Source organism: Canis lupus, chromosome 11 (assembly GCF_048164855.1).
Source record: "Canis lupus baileyi chromosome 11, mCanLup2.hap1, whole genome shotgun sequence".
NCBI classification, from domain to species: Eukaryota; Metazoa; Chordata; class Mammalia; order Carnivora; family Canidae; genus Canis; species Canis lupus.
Window position 1 is genome coordinate 41,035,491 of NC_132848.1, and position 14,466 is coordinate 41,049,956.

A 14,466-nucleotide genomic window follows, 5' to 3' on the forward strand; every position below is an offset into this window, starting at 1 on the left:
TGACATGGGTGGGTCTGCAGATTCTAAGACGAAAAATGCTGCCCTTCTAGATACTACACACAAGCAAGCCAGCGAGCAGCAAATTGCATAAAGACGACCATGTGCTCCATTCTTTTTCTACTTAACCTCCTTATACTCGTCATTATTAGCTTGTAAAATTAGCTATCTGCTTTACTGAAGGAGATGAAAAATGACATCTGCCACACTTCCCTAGAACAACTGGCAGAGGACACAAGGGCACTTACATAGGAGGATCTGGAGACTAGGCATGTCACCCTCCTGACCGCAATTCGGCCCTATGGCAGAGATCAACTATAAATATGTTTTAGAAAGGAACACCTGCCTCTAAGAAACATTACTGTGACGATCCTAAATACAGCAATTGTCTGCATTCCTGTGGCACAAGGTCCCCTTAAATTTAAAAGATTAATTACTCACATCTTGATCTGACAGTTTTTCCACTAACATTTCTTCTAGTTCCTCCTTAATCAGCCATCTGCTGTCAATCAGGTCTCTGTTAAAATATCACATATATTCTCTTTTAAATTAACCATGCAATTAGAGTTCTAGCACAGAAGATCCCACATATAGTAGCGATTCTTGATTGGGAAACAAATTTTTGTATTCTAGAGCATTAAGATTTCACCCAAATAAACTATTTTTGAGAAGTGTTATTTAATTCCCTCATCCTACTTTAGAAAAGACACCCAGTGTAGCAAACGTTTTGTTGGAGAACTTAAACACATTACTGTGGAACTCATTTGATACACAAAGCTACCAGGTTTCTTAAAAATGAACACTGCGCTTATTTTTTGTTATTTACTTCAAAGGAGATGTTATGGACACAAAGTTGTTCTGTCAGTGGACTAAAGTAATAATAAAATCCAAATAAAGAGCTAGCAGTTGTTATGTATGACCTCACCAAGAGATTCTTGAAGACCTGTGTCTTCTGAGTAAGAAGTTGAGTGCATTACCAGGCCAGGCTGACAGATCTAACCTATCACTATGTGTCCACTGGAAGTCCAAATCTTAACAATTACATGGCTTAATTATTTCTGCCATTTCAGTTAATAAGCAGTTATATAAACAAAAATTCTGAGGACATCTTCAAATAAGTGCCATTTAATACATCAATCTGGAATGAAGTAACATAAAGATAACACCTGTAACATCTACTTCCTCCCAAACAAAAAACTCAACTGTTATTTGACCCATAACTTTAATCATCAATGCTGAAATAAGGAACACATTTCTAGGCTTTAAGTATGCCTAAAAAACACGAATGATAAGTGGCATGTTTTTCGTTCAAATTTTTCACATATTTTAATGCGAGAGAAGAACTTACTTGGTTTTAGTTTTTTCTGAAAATAGACCTTTGGCTTGCAACTGATTCTGACGTTTTTCTACTTCTAGTAGCTTTCCATATGCTTCCTGTGGCAAATAAAATATACACGCTAAAATAAGAGCTATGGCACATTATGACTTCTACTTCCTATTTTCCCTGTGAGCATCCCACATTTCAGAAGGGACCTCCTTACAGAATCTAGCTGCACAGCAAATAATACTGAAAATAGTTTTTAATTATACTACTTCTCACTCAAACAAAAGGATGGTAGAGAGATGCCTGTGTGGCTCAGCGGTTGAGTGTCTGCCTTTGGCTCAGGGTGTGATCCCGGGGTCCCGGGATCAAGTCCTGCATCTGGCTCCCTGCATGGAGCTGCTTCTCTCCCTCTGCCTGTGTCTCGACCTCTCTTTCTCTGTGTCTCTCATGAATAAATAAATAAAATCTTAAAAAAAAAAGGATGATAGAGTAATTTCAATGAGAATTTAGTATATGTAATGGTACAGGTTAACTGATTTTTAAATAACTCTGTAAGAAATTTACTCTATAATGAACTCTACAAAAACACTCCAGTGAGGTTGGTAAAAACAAAAGAAAGCTATGAACTATTTTCCTTTAAGTTCCATAAACAGGACCAAAAATTTTCCTGTCATAATTCATATAGCAATATATACTTTAAATTTAGGGAATTAACCAGCAAAGTTATGTTCCTCACACCATATTAGTCTATATCTTAAAAAGTTTTCTATTATATTTATTTTTTATTATTTGATTTCTTCCCATTAATTTACTTTCTAACAAAGTCTGTAAATGTATGCCACTTGTTAAATTGTAACATAAACAGGGGGGAAAACTGCCATTTTGTTAGAACTTGTAAAAAGCAATAATCTGGCAATGAAGAGTATCAATAAAATACGTTTTGCAGGAAATAATTACAAAAGTAGAAGCATGCAAATTGTCTCCCAGTTTTTTGACTGAGCAAGTTTTAATTGAGGACTCACATCCAGTATGTATGAATTAACTTATAATTTAACATAATCTACCATACTGGTACCTAATGAGTAGACATTTTCAAAGGATGAACCAGAGATGATATAAATAACATTTTTTCTTGCTGATCATGCCACCTTCCCGTCTCATTAGCTACTGTCAGATAATGAAGACACAACTTGTTACTGTAGCCATGTCCATCCATATCTCAAACAGTCTTAATAATTTCAAATTTCTGAGGGGCAACTTCTTGTGGGCTTTGATTAAACTACCATATATATCACAGGGTCTATGACAATAGTTTTTCTAAGAAAGGTGAAGTGTCCCTTTGCACCAGTCTCTGTATGCACCAGTATGTATACATTAACAGCATGCATGAGTATCTCAAAGTGAAACCATTACCAGTTCAGTAACTGTAAAGGGAAGTTTCCAGGGCAGCGGTAGCGGCGGCAGCAGCAGCAGCAGCAGCAGCAGCACCATAGAAGTGTAGAACTGGTTTGAAATGTAATTTCTCAGGCCCCAAACCAGACTTTCAGATGAGGAACCTTTGGGGTGGGGTGGGGTGGGGGGGCAGTGATCTGTTTTAATGATGACCCCAAGTGACATACACTAAAGTTTGGATCTAAACATCAGAAGTAGGGCAATCCCTGGGTGGCTCAGAGGTTTAGCGCCTGCCTTTGGCTCAGGGCATGATCCTGGAGTCCCGGGATCAAGTCCCACATCAGGCTCCCTGCGTGGAGCCTGCTTCTCCCTCTGCCTGTGTCTCTGCCTCTGCCTCTCTCTCTCTCTCTCTCTCCCCCCCGTCTTAAATGAATGAATGAATGAATGAATGAATAAATAAATAAATAAATAAATAAATAAATAAATAAATAAATAAATTACCAAAAAAAAAACACAACACATCAGCAGTACCAAGAATCTAGTTCAACATAATATAGCAAAGGGAAAATTCAGTTAATTCTATTCTAGTGTCCATATTAAGTGTAACAATCTCTATAACGATATTCCAAGTACATCCATTGCCTGTAGAAAACTACAACTAGGGATCCCTGGGTGGTGCAGCGGTTTGGCGCCTGCCTTTGGCCCAAGGCGTGATCCTGGAGACCCGGGATCGAATCCCACATCGGGCTCCCGGTGCATGGAGCCTGCTTCTCCCTCTGCCTGTGTCTCTGCCTCTCCCTCTCTCTCTCTCTCTGTGTGACTATCATAAATAAATAAAAATTAAAAAAAAAAAAAAGAAAGAAAACTACAACTGTCTACCCAAAGAAAACAAACATGAATGTGAACCATCCACATGTGGTATGTATATCTGCTACTCAACTTAAAATTTTACAATTTATCTCCCAAGAATTGGCAAGCCTCATTTGACTTTTAACTCATTTTAAAAGGCTAAGTAAGATACTGGATTGTGACTCCAACTGAATACCATATCAGAACAATTTCTGTGTCTGTTTCTAGAAAGCAATTGTCAAATGCTCTGAACAGGTAAAATAAAGGAAGAAATAACAATCCACAAGACGAATCCTGCCCTACTTGTACAAAGCAGACCGACACAGCACAAGTGGCATCTCTCTTGCACCTGGCACCAAGCTGTCAGCAGGTCGACCTCAACCACATTGCTATACCTTGGGGCTCTGGTGAAGGAATAGCACCAGTCTCTCTGGTCTGCTCCAGAGCCTGGACGTTCTGAGGGTACGTAAATCAGAGATGTCGTATCTTTCAAATCCAGCTAAAAAAAATATGAATCTAAGAGAACACCACCAGCAGTAATAAGATGCCTTCCCCAGCTTGTAAGGCTGTTATTTTCTGGAACAACTATGGCAAGTAGAAAATAATAGTAATAACAGACCTGCCTCATAGTCCATTTTAGTCCATGTGTGGACTACTAAAGTCATCATCATTTTCTAGTGACTCTGGACAGACTTTTAAGTCCATACACTTCTTCACACATTTTTTTTTTAAATCATGCTATTACCTTCCATTGTTATATTTAGCTCCATAATCATTTTTAAACAGTGGAAGTGAAATAATCAGGAAAAAATGTGTACCATGAAAAACCCAACCATGAATAGTACATGTCAAATTTTAAACATGGTCAATTCTATTCATTTACAGCAGATGCTTACACTTTGGTGGTTGTAATCCATCGAATTACATAATTCTCATTAAGATACCCTAACCATTTCTTTAAATAGGAAAACGTGTCAAGTATTTAGCACAGTACCTGACCTATAGTAATGGTCAAGAAATGACAGCAGGGGGGAGATATGGCTTTCAAGAGTCTAACAACTGAAACAATTTTACTGGTGTACCGTTTCTACTTATTCTTTCTCTTTTATATAATAAAACCACTCTAGAGATTCTATCTTGGTTAGTTAAGGACAACAGTTCTCTAGAAAGTAGATTCTATAGCTTCAGCTCCTTGAAGGGATGTGTACTAACCTGCATCAAAAAAATCCCTGAGGGTATAAAATATGCCAGGAACTGTCAACATCACAGATTATCACTGGTAGCTTCTGGTATATTGTTAAGTTTCCACTTAATTTTTAAAGGACACTAGAGAATTAGTGTGACCCCACCTACACTAAGTTTATATACTGTATTTAATAGTGTAATTTTCAAATATGACAGGAATAACCCAGATGTGAAATGCTGAATCATTAATCACAGCTATGATTAATATTTCATAAAATCAAAGCAAGCCTATCCACCCCTCGTGTCATCAGATTTCCATAATGTATGAGTCAAATTTAGAAGGTGCCTAATTTGAAAATACCAGATGCTCAGGTTGCAGAAAAGGGATGCTTAAACTAAACCCTTCCAAGAGCATGAGCAATATGATTTTTGGTATCTTTCTAAAATCTGTTTTGGCTATATTAATCATGCAGAAATTCCAATTTTAGGAAGGGTAAACAAATAACATTTCTTGTGGGGGTGGTACAGGAAAAGTCAACTATATTTTGATACTCAAAACATACAATAATAAACGAATAGTAATTATCATCTTAGATACTAGTTAAATAACAGAAAACTAACGGACTTAAAATACGTATTTGTCAAAAAAAAAAATCACAGAAAATCATATTTCCTAAGTAGTAATCTTCTCAATTGTTTAGCTATTGGCATATACAATGAAATAAAATGAAATAAACATAATATATAATTTACTTATCATGGTTATTGTTATTTATCTAATGTTTCAAGAGACATACTGCTATCACAGACCCTTGCTATCACTTAGTGAAAACAATATGCTATATATATAGTTTTAAAAGAGCATGCAAAGATTTGTCAGTACTGCTCTGTACCTTTTTAAAAATCAGCATTTTGCAGTTTTAAAGGAGTTATTTCGTAATACCTCATTGTGAGAAGGGTTACTATTTAAAATTTCATTTTTAAAGATAAAGGCACTAAACTGAAAGTTTTCAATATTCACTACAAGGTTACAAAGACAATGCAAACTATATAAGGATTTTGTGGCACTAAGTCCCCAGGACTTTTGCTTACTGGAGTCTGGAATCTTCACATAGTCAAGATGCTTCTGGGGTTGCTGTTCTCATGCTTTATGAACATAGAAGGTTACTTAAGTCATTTAAAACAAACCAGAGAATTTCTAAATAAGCCAGCCTTCTTTCAAAAGGCAAATGAATGCTGTTTATGTGTAAATTATCAGGATTAGAATTAACTTGGGTTTTCTTTCAAATTTTAACTTTTCACTTCAGCAGTATAGTTTAAATAATATATAATGATCTACTTATTTAATTTCAAACTTCTTTGGGTACAGATTTCATCTGTGGCCATGTAATTCCTTCAATTTACAGAAATACTTTGAAAATATTCCATTGTTTACTGTAAAACGAGTCCTAAAAATGAGGCTTTTATATGATAATCACGGATGCAGTAAAAACTGCATCTATAAAGAGATGCACAACCATATCATAGAAATTGGGGTGAGGGAGTTTGTGTAAAATTTCAGCAAATGCCTATGGTATCTGAAAACTGATTTTTTCAATGTCTGTACAGCCTTTCACAAGCATTAGTCTCACGGAAGATTAAAAGGTGCCCTGGAGGGGCACTTGGATACATCAGTGGTTGAGTGTCTGCCTTTGGCTCAGGTCGTGATCCAGAGGTCCGGGGACTGAGTCCCGTATCAGGCTTCTGCTTCTCCTTCTGCTTATGAATCTGCCTTTCTCTCTGTGTCTCTCATGAATAAATTAATACAATCTTAAAGAAATTAAATAAGATAAAATAAAATAAAAGGTGCCCTGGGTACAAAGGGTTCTGTGACTGGATGCAGTAGGTTACTGCAACAGGCTTCTTTACTGCTGAACTTTATCATGCTATCACATAGCTCCTAGGACATGTTTTCCTAGGACACAATGGGTGGCACTGCCAGCTCACTTTGTGGCAGAACCTTTTTCATGAAAAGTATTTTATAACCTGTGTTTCTTAGCAAACACTTTGGGAAAGGCTGCAGTGGACATGACTGGACTTCACGAATCATAGTTTACAAAGGGTTCCCACTTCAGAGTCAAACTATCACCTCTTGTAATGAACTTTAATCTTCAATTCGCTTTTAGTGAATGACTTTAAAAATTTTCAAAAACATGTATATAACGAGTAAACCTGAATTAACGTTTTTCCTACAATTAAAGGCCCTGCCTATACTCAACCATGACTAGCCAGGTTGTAAATGTCTTGCTCATGGGTATAGCCTTCTTCATCACCAGCATAGCCAGCTTGGACAGGCTCCGGATGTGGACAAGGGGTATCCCCCCCAATCAAGCTGGCAGGCCCTAAGGGCAGACAGACCACCCCTCAGGCCTGTCCCTTGACTACACACACACAGTTTTCTCCCTCATCTAGACCAAGGCTATTCACAGCTCACTTGTGCCATGGCATAGCGTTTTCTTTTCTGCACATACACATATTATCCTCTTTAAAAATTCTTTCCATTCCTTTACACTTTGACTCAGTTGTTTCAAGAAACTTCTCTTCTTCTGCCTCTGTTTCCTCCTTCTGCTCCTGAAATCCTAAGCTGAAACTCTAAATCATGCCTGAAAAGTATACAAGTTCTACTTGTCACATGGCTCTTAAGGAAATGGAAGCCATCCATTTTGGATGAGAAAAGACAGATGAGCCAGTACCATCAAAATTGGGAGCTCCCTTTCAGTACTCAACAATCCGATCCTTCGAGAAACTCCTTAAGTGTCTTATTTCTCCTTAAACTACTTTTTACTGTTTAAGACACTCCTTGTTTACACTATCCTATACTTTTTACATTATGTATGCACACCATATTCACTCACTACAGTGTAAAATAAGTGGGTTTTTTCACTTTCCCAGAAACCTGAAGACATACATTGTATCCACAGGAAAAAGGGAGTTCCAAGGAAGGTGGTAACAACCTTTGGAAAGTAACACATTTACAAAGTCTGAGACAACATGGATCAGCACGTTTCTTCCACTTCAGGCTTTCCTATTATGCTTCACCTCTGGGCAGGAACAATAAATTGCTTCTTTCTTCTTGTCCTCATCTCCCCTGAAATGCTTCTCCACAAAGACCGGATGGGCTGATGATAGGCCAATTGGAACCAGTGTTCACTAAAGCACTGTATGTTATCCTTAACTGCAAGCCACATCAGGACTCTCTTGTATTAGTTTCTGTGAGGTAATATATAAGCTTATTATACAAACAGTGACCAAATACTAAAAAGAGGAATTGGCATTATTACAGAAGAGAAGAAGGTTAATTGATGTCAGAAAGGTCTCTTGGGCAAAACTGCACACATGCTTTAGATCTGTGAGTTGTTTGTCAAAAAGCTTGGCTCATGACTGCCATGCTTCACACAATTACAGGTGGCCAATGATAAAAACCTAGTTTGGTTTAGGGTCTTTTTACCCCTTCACATGGTCAGAAACGGTAACAACAAACATATATTTCTAAGCATTTGAGGCCTGCCACAGTCTTTGGGGGCTGACTCCTTGCTGCAGTGGGACAGTAGGAGGGGGCGATCACCCTCCCACAGAACAGAAGGGTATCCGCCCTTCATCCCAAGAGAATGCAGAACAAAGGAGTGAGCAAACACACGAAGCAATTTCCAGTTTTATTCTTTTTCTTTATACCCAATGCCTGACTTCCCTACAAAATTGCCTGTTAAGTGACCAGTGGATATTTAGTCACACGCTATTGCAAAGTAACAGTCTCTAGGAGGACGTTCACCTGCATGACCTAGGAAATGTGCCTGGTAGGACTGCAGTTGTTAATTAATAATACTGGCCAGACAGGACACTAAAGTGATCGGCATAAGTAGTTTTGGAAACACAAGGTTTTATTAATTATCTGAATTAAAATGCTCCAGGTAAACCAAAAGATCTACAATTCATACGTGTAAACTGTTCTGATGAGCAATACAACCAATGCTAAGCCCCATACTGCTTGGGGAGTCAAAACTCCCAACAAAATAAACAGACCTAAATTACTGAGTTTGACTAAAATCGAAAAGCCCAAAGAATTCTGCTCTACGTAACAGAAACTATTACTCAAAAAGGAAAACCAAAACAAAACCCCAAACCTTTATTAATCAGATGTAATTTGACATTTCAGTCAGCGTACAGTCGTATTTTATCCACTGAGAAACCGACTGGTTTCTCTAGCAGTACCTTTCTAAAACACATAAACCAACCCAAATAGAAGTTAGGCCTCTTCTACAATGTGTAATTTCTTCATTATGATGGAATGCAACAAAATATCTTGCCCTTGGGTTGCTCAGTTTCAGCCCAAACAAATGCAAATGGCTTGTCAGATGACAGCTGTTTGATAAGGCTCCTCTACAAGACCTGCATGCTTTACTTTTTTCCGTGAAACTCGGGATGAAAGGCAGAAGGCAGGAAGAGAATTAATGTAGCATACAGTCTAAAGGCAATGCTACAACCGTGATTAAGTAGAAAAGTTAAAAGGCACAGATTTTCCACAGCTTCGCTGCGTGCAACCCATCCGTGTAACAAGTTGACAGGCCTAGCGCGTCAGCTCCATCATCCCCTCCGACAGCTAAAACGCAGCACTGCATCCCTTTTCAGAGAAAATTTGCGTCTGCACCATGAAGCGTTGTACATTATTTCTTAGCACTGCAGGGGGCTCAAGTCCATATGGAACCTTCACAAATATTACCACAGATCAAACCGGCGGCATTGGGAGGCAGATTTGACATACCTATTTAAATGAACAGCAGGGGTCCTCGGGCAGCCTCGGGCTGCGGAGAAGCTCGGCGGAGAGCCAGCCCGGCTCCATTAGTCAGCAAAGACACACTCTACATTTATCATTCATTTCATTTCTGCCAGGGCAAGAAGCTCATTTGCCCAAGGTCAACAAAAAGCGAAAAGAAGGTTTTCTTTTTTTTTTTTTTCCCCAAGAAATAAATGTACCTGACAAGTGAGGATTTTGTCCTTTGGGTGTGTGGAGCACAAATAAACACCAGAGAGTTCTAAAAGTGCCGAGTGAATGTGTGCCTGGGATTCAGGCAACCTGAAAGCTGACTGAGGACGTGGGGGGAGGGGGAGGGGGAAAGCCTGCTGAATGTTTTTGCAACTTTCAAAAATCATGTAATGAAGAAATAAAATCCGACATCGTGTTCTTAAAGGAAAATGGGGTCTGTTGTAAAAAACTGGGTATTAGCAATCTAGCCGTTTTGTTCACAGTACCCGAGGGAACCCCCAAATTTGCACACTATCAAACACTTAGAGCTCTGAAACAAAATAAAAGCCGTTCCCAAGGACACTTGAACCCAGTTGCAAGTCAAAGTGTAATAAAACCATTTCTTAGGTCTTTCGGAGGCACAGATTCTAGACTCATAAGGCTGCATTCGTTTCTGAAAAGCTAAAACTGTGTATGAATAAACAAAAAGTACAGAGGACAATCTGACTCTCTCCATGGTAAATGCCTCACAGCCCATGACAGCAGCATATCCTCGCCCCTTTCCTGCTTCGTGCCTTACCTTCAATACACACACATGCATTATTACTGAGTGGGGCATCTATCTCCTACAATGATCTCAATCTGTAAGTAGCAGCATTTTAAGGCCAAACCATCCTGATATAAATTCTATGATGCTTATTTACCTTCAGCAAAAATGAACAAATAAAATAGTCTTTTGACATACTGCCTTATCTCTAGAGGTCTTAGTTCCATTCAATATGAAACATACTAGGTGATCCTGAAGCTGAGCAAAATGTCTGGTACACTTAGCTTACAGTTCATATTATTAATCATCGATATAATATACTTACATGCATTAATGAATAATACGCCTGTTTGCCAGTATAAAAGAGAAAATGAAATGGACGGCCATCTTCTCCCCATTGGATTGCTAATAAAAAGCCAGATGAAAACAAAAAATAAAAATGTATACAGAGACCAAATAGCTATACTTAACAGAAGTTAAAAGACATGTCTACAATTCTGATTAACTTTTAAAATGACAAAACAGCTTTAATATTTAGGTCAGCATGTTTAACATGTAAATATTTAGAATATTTAATATTCCATATCATTAACATAAAACAATGTTTATGCCTGATAAAATATTCCTATATATTTCATTATGAGAATTTCTAGAACCTGTTTTAAATAAACACATAAAACAGCAAAAATCATCTTGTTAGAACAAAGAAATTAGGTTTGGCTGTAAATATAACACGGTCTCATATTCTTAAAAAGGGAAACTGATAGAGTTAATGTTGTTACACATTCAGAAAATTAGGAAAAGGCATAATATAACAAAGAAAAAAACTAAATGGATTTTTCCATGCCACATTGTTTGTTCCAACTCTGTGGTGACATACCTCAGAGAGTTTCAATGTCTAAAACAGAAGGGGCCCCCACAAGGTGTTATGTGTAATTCCTTTTGAAATACAGATGGTCATTCACATCTAATAAACACCAAATGAACAGGAATGGAGTCACTGTAGTAAATAAACCAAACCTGACTCCACATCCTTTGCCCTTATTTCTACCGAGTTGTTTCTGTTAACCATTTGTGGAAACTCCAATACATTAAAAGTACACTTCTCTGTCAATTACAGAAATTGAAAACTCTTTTCTCTCAATCTGTCATTTACTTTTTTTTTTTTTTTGTTTAAGAGACAGCATCTTTCTTCTTCTTCTTTTTTTTTTTTTTTTTTAAAGGAACAAGGTACTTTATCTTTTGGGCAGGTGGACAAACACCAAGAGCTTCAATGTGTTTAAATCCTGTGTCACCTTTTAATTTGGTTTACAGTGTCTTTCATAATCAAGAAGTTTAAAATATATGTGTACTGTAGAATCTGTCATTGTCCTCTTGGCTGATTTCCACTATCACCCCTACTAAGGAGCCTTGTTAGACATCTTTTCCCTAACTGCCTCCCTCCTCAAGAACTTTTAATATCACACATATACTGTGTATCTGTTGATGTACACAGTGGCCCTTTGAAGGTCCATAAACATTCTAACAGCTCAGACTTTTCTCACCTCCTATGGATTCATTTATGCCCTCTCCCGGACAACACCACTCCTATGGAGAGAGCATGCTTTAAGACTTTGGGCTTTCTAAAAACTATTTTTCTATATTTTCTTCTGGAATTTGAATTTTTTTCATGTTCAGAAATTTCACCTATCTGAAATCTATGTTCATCAGGCAGAAACCCAAGTTATCAATTACCTTGTCCAGCAAAGAGTCATTATCCCATTATCTTGTATCATTATTACAAGAGCAAGAATGAGCAGAGGGAAGGGCCAAGGGAGAAGAAAGTATCTCAAGCCGACTCCACATGGGGCTTGATCTCATGACCCAAGATCACGAACTGAACCAAAACCAAGAGTCAGACACTTAAGAGTGCACCACCCAGATGCTCCACTACGCTCTTCTGTTGAAATACCATCTGTACAGTGAGTAGGATATTTTTGTCTTCTGAGGATAACTGACATTACACATAGGCCACTTTAAGTGAATATATTTAAAACAAAGCCCAAAATTTCATAATAAACTACGAAGAAAAATCAATTTTGATAGGGATTTTTGCTTAAAAAAGGAAACCAGATTCTTATATGCCATTGGCTATGGATGAATTAAATACTTCAGGGGATCCCTGGGTGGCTCAGCGGTTTGGTACCTGCCTGTGGCCCAGGGCGCGATCCTGGGGTCCTGGGATCGAGTCCCGTGTTGGGCTCCCGGCATGGAGCCTGCTTCTCCCACCTCCTGTGTCTCTGCCTCTCTCTCTCTCATGAATAAATAAATACATCTTTTTTAAAAAAATAAATACCTTGCCAACATCGTTTTCATAGACTTCATGAAATCCTGTATATCTTCCAAATAACTTCACTATGTAATTCATTTTCATTGTATTGCTAAGGCAGTTAGACAAATAACATGGTTGCAGGTAAGAGACTACCTTAAAACTTGGGAGGTGATGTTGAGCTGGGTCTCATTGCACGTCTGAGTATGTGAGTATGTAGTGATGTATGAGTATGTATATACTTGACTTCATAATATTTCATTCAATCTAAGATATTACAGATTTAAGATGCCCCATCATGCATCTTATACAAAGGAAAAAATGTTGATCATTATAGTTTACATTAATTGTAAAATGAATCCAGTTGTCAAATGTTAAAACTGAAAAAACTCAGAATTCACAAAATATGGCATAAACAAACATGCTGATGCTGAATACTCTAATCTGACCCACTGGTCTGTCAGAATACTGCACCACTGCCATCATTTGATTAAAATAAGATTTTTACTGCATTTTGATAGCTGGTAGGGTGTTTCCTACATTATTCTTATTTCTCTTTAAAAAATGTCTTGCTGCTTCTTGAACATTTACTCTCTCAAATAAAGTGCAGAAGTTTTTTCCAAAAGTCCTAGCGGGACTTTGATAAAAAATTTATTACAGTTATTAATAGTTTTTAAAGAAGCAACCTTGCAGTATCTTTCCTTAGAGGAACATGAAATCTTTTCTCTAGCTATTAGAGTTTCACTTATGAGCTTTAAGTGAGCTTTAAGTAATTTTCTACATAAAACTCTTGCATATTTTTATAAGTTTTATCTGTATTTTTGTTTTTCTTGACACTGCCCTCATTTAATTATTTTCTATAAAATTAACTTTATTACACAATATATACCCTTCTTTCACTACTTTTTCAACAGACTTTTTTAACAGTTCACAGCAGAGTTGAGAGTAAAGTAGAGATTTCCTATATACCATCTTTGCCCCCACATATGCATAGCCACCTCCCCTACCCTTGTGGTACTTTTGTTATAAGTGATGAAACTACTCTGGCACATCATTATCACTCTAAGTCCAGAGTTCACATTACGGTTTACTTGTGCTGCATACTCGGTGGGTTTGGATCCATCACTATAATATCACAGAGTAGTTTCAGAGCCCTAAGAATCCTGTGTTCGGAGTGCCTGGGTGGCTCAGTGGTTGAGCATCTGCCTTCAGCTCAGGTTGGATACCAGGGAAGTACCACATCAGGCTCCTCACAGAGAGCCTGCTTCTCCCTCTACCTGTGTCTCTGCCTCTGTGTCTCTCATGAATAAATAAAATCTTAAAAAAAAAAAAAAAAAAAAAGAATTCTCTGTGTTCCACCTACTCCCCTTCACCGCTGGCAACCACTAATGTTTCCACTGCTTCCATAGTTTAGCCTTTTCCAGAATGTCATATACTTAGAACCATACGGTAGGTACCCATTGCAGATTGGCTTCTTTCACTTGGTCATTTGCATTTAAGTCTCTTCCCTGTCTTCTCATGGCTTGATAGCACCTTTCTTTCTAGTGCTAAAGAATATTCCACTGTCTATTGATACCACAGTTTAATTACCCATTCATATGCCAAAGGACACCTTGGTTACTTCCAAGTTTCGGCAATAATGAACAGAGCTGCTATAAACATCTGTCTGCAGGTTTCTGTGTGGATTTAAGAGTTCAATCCCTCTGGATAAATACCAAGGAACACAAATGCTGGATTGTATGGAAGAGTATGTTTAGAAATCGCCAAACTATCTTTCCAAGTGTTTGTAGCATTTTTGCATTTCCATCAGTGATGAATGAGAACTCCTGTTGATCAACATCCTTGGACAATTTGGTGGTATCAGT

At 37.8% G+C, this 14,466-nt stretch overlaps 1 protein-coding gene across 1 annotated transcript in view; it reads right to left on the reverse strand.

Moving 5' to 3' along the window:
* MRPS9 (mitochondrial ribosomal protein S9) overlaps nt 1-14,466 on the reverse strand; it is a 62,558-nt gene that overhangs the window by 9,394 nt on the left and 38,698 nt on the right. Inside the window, exons 5-7 of the mRNA XM_072844395.1 lie at nt 10,619-10,698; nt 1,346-1,431; nt 439-514 (exon numbers count right to left, since the gene is read on the reverse strand). Of these exons, the coding sequence (XP_072700496.1) occupies nt 439-514; nt 1,346-1,431; nt 10,619-10,698 (242 nt within the window). The remainder of the gene's footprint in view (nt 1-438; nt 515-1,345; nt 1,432-10,618; nt 10,699-14,466) is intronic.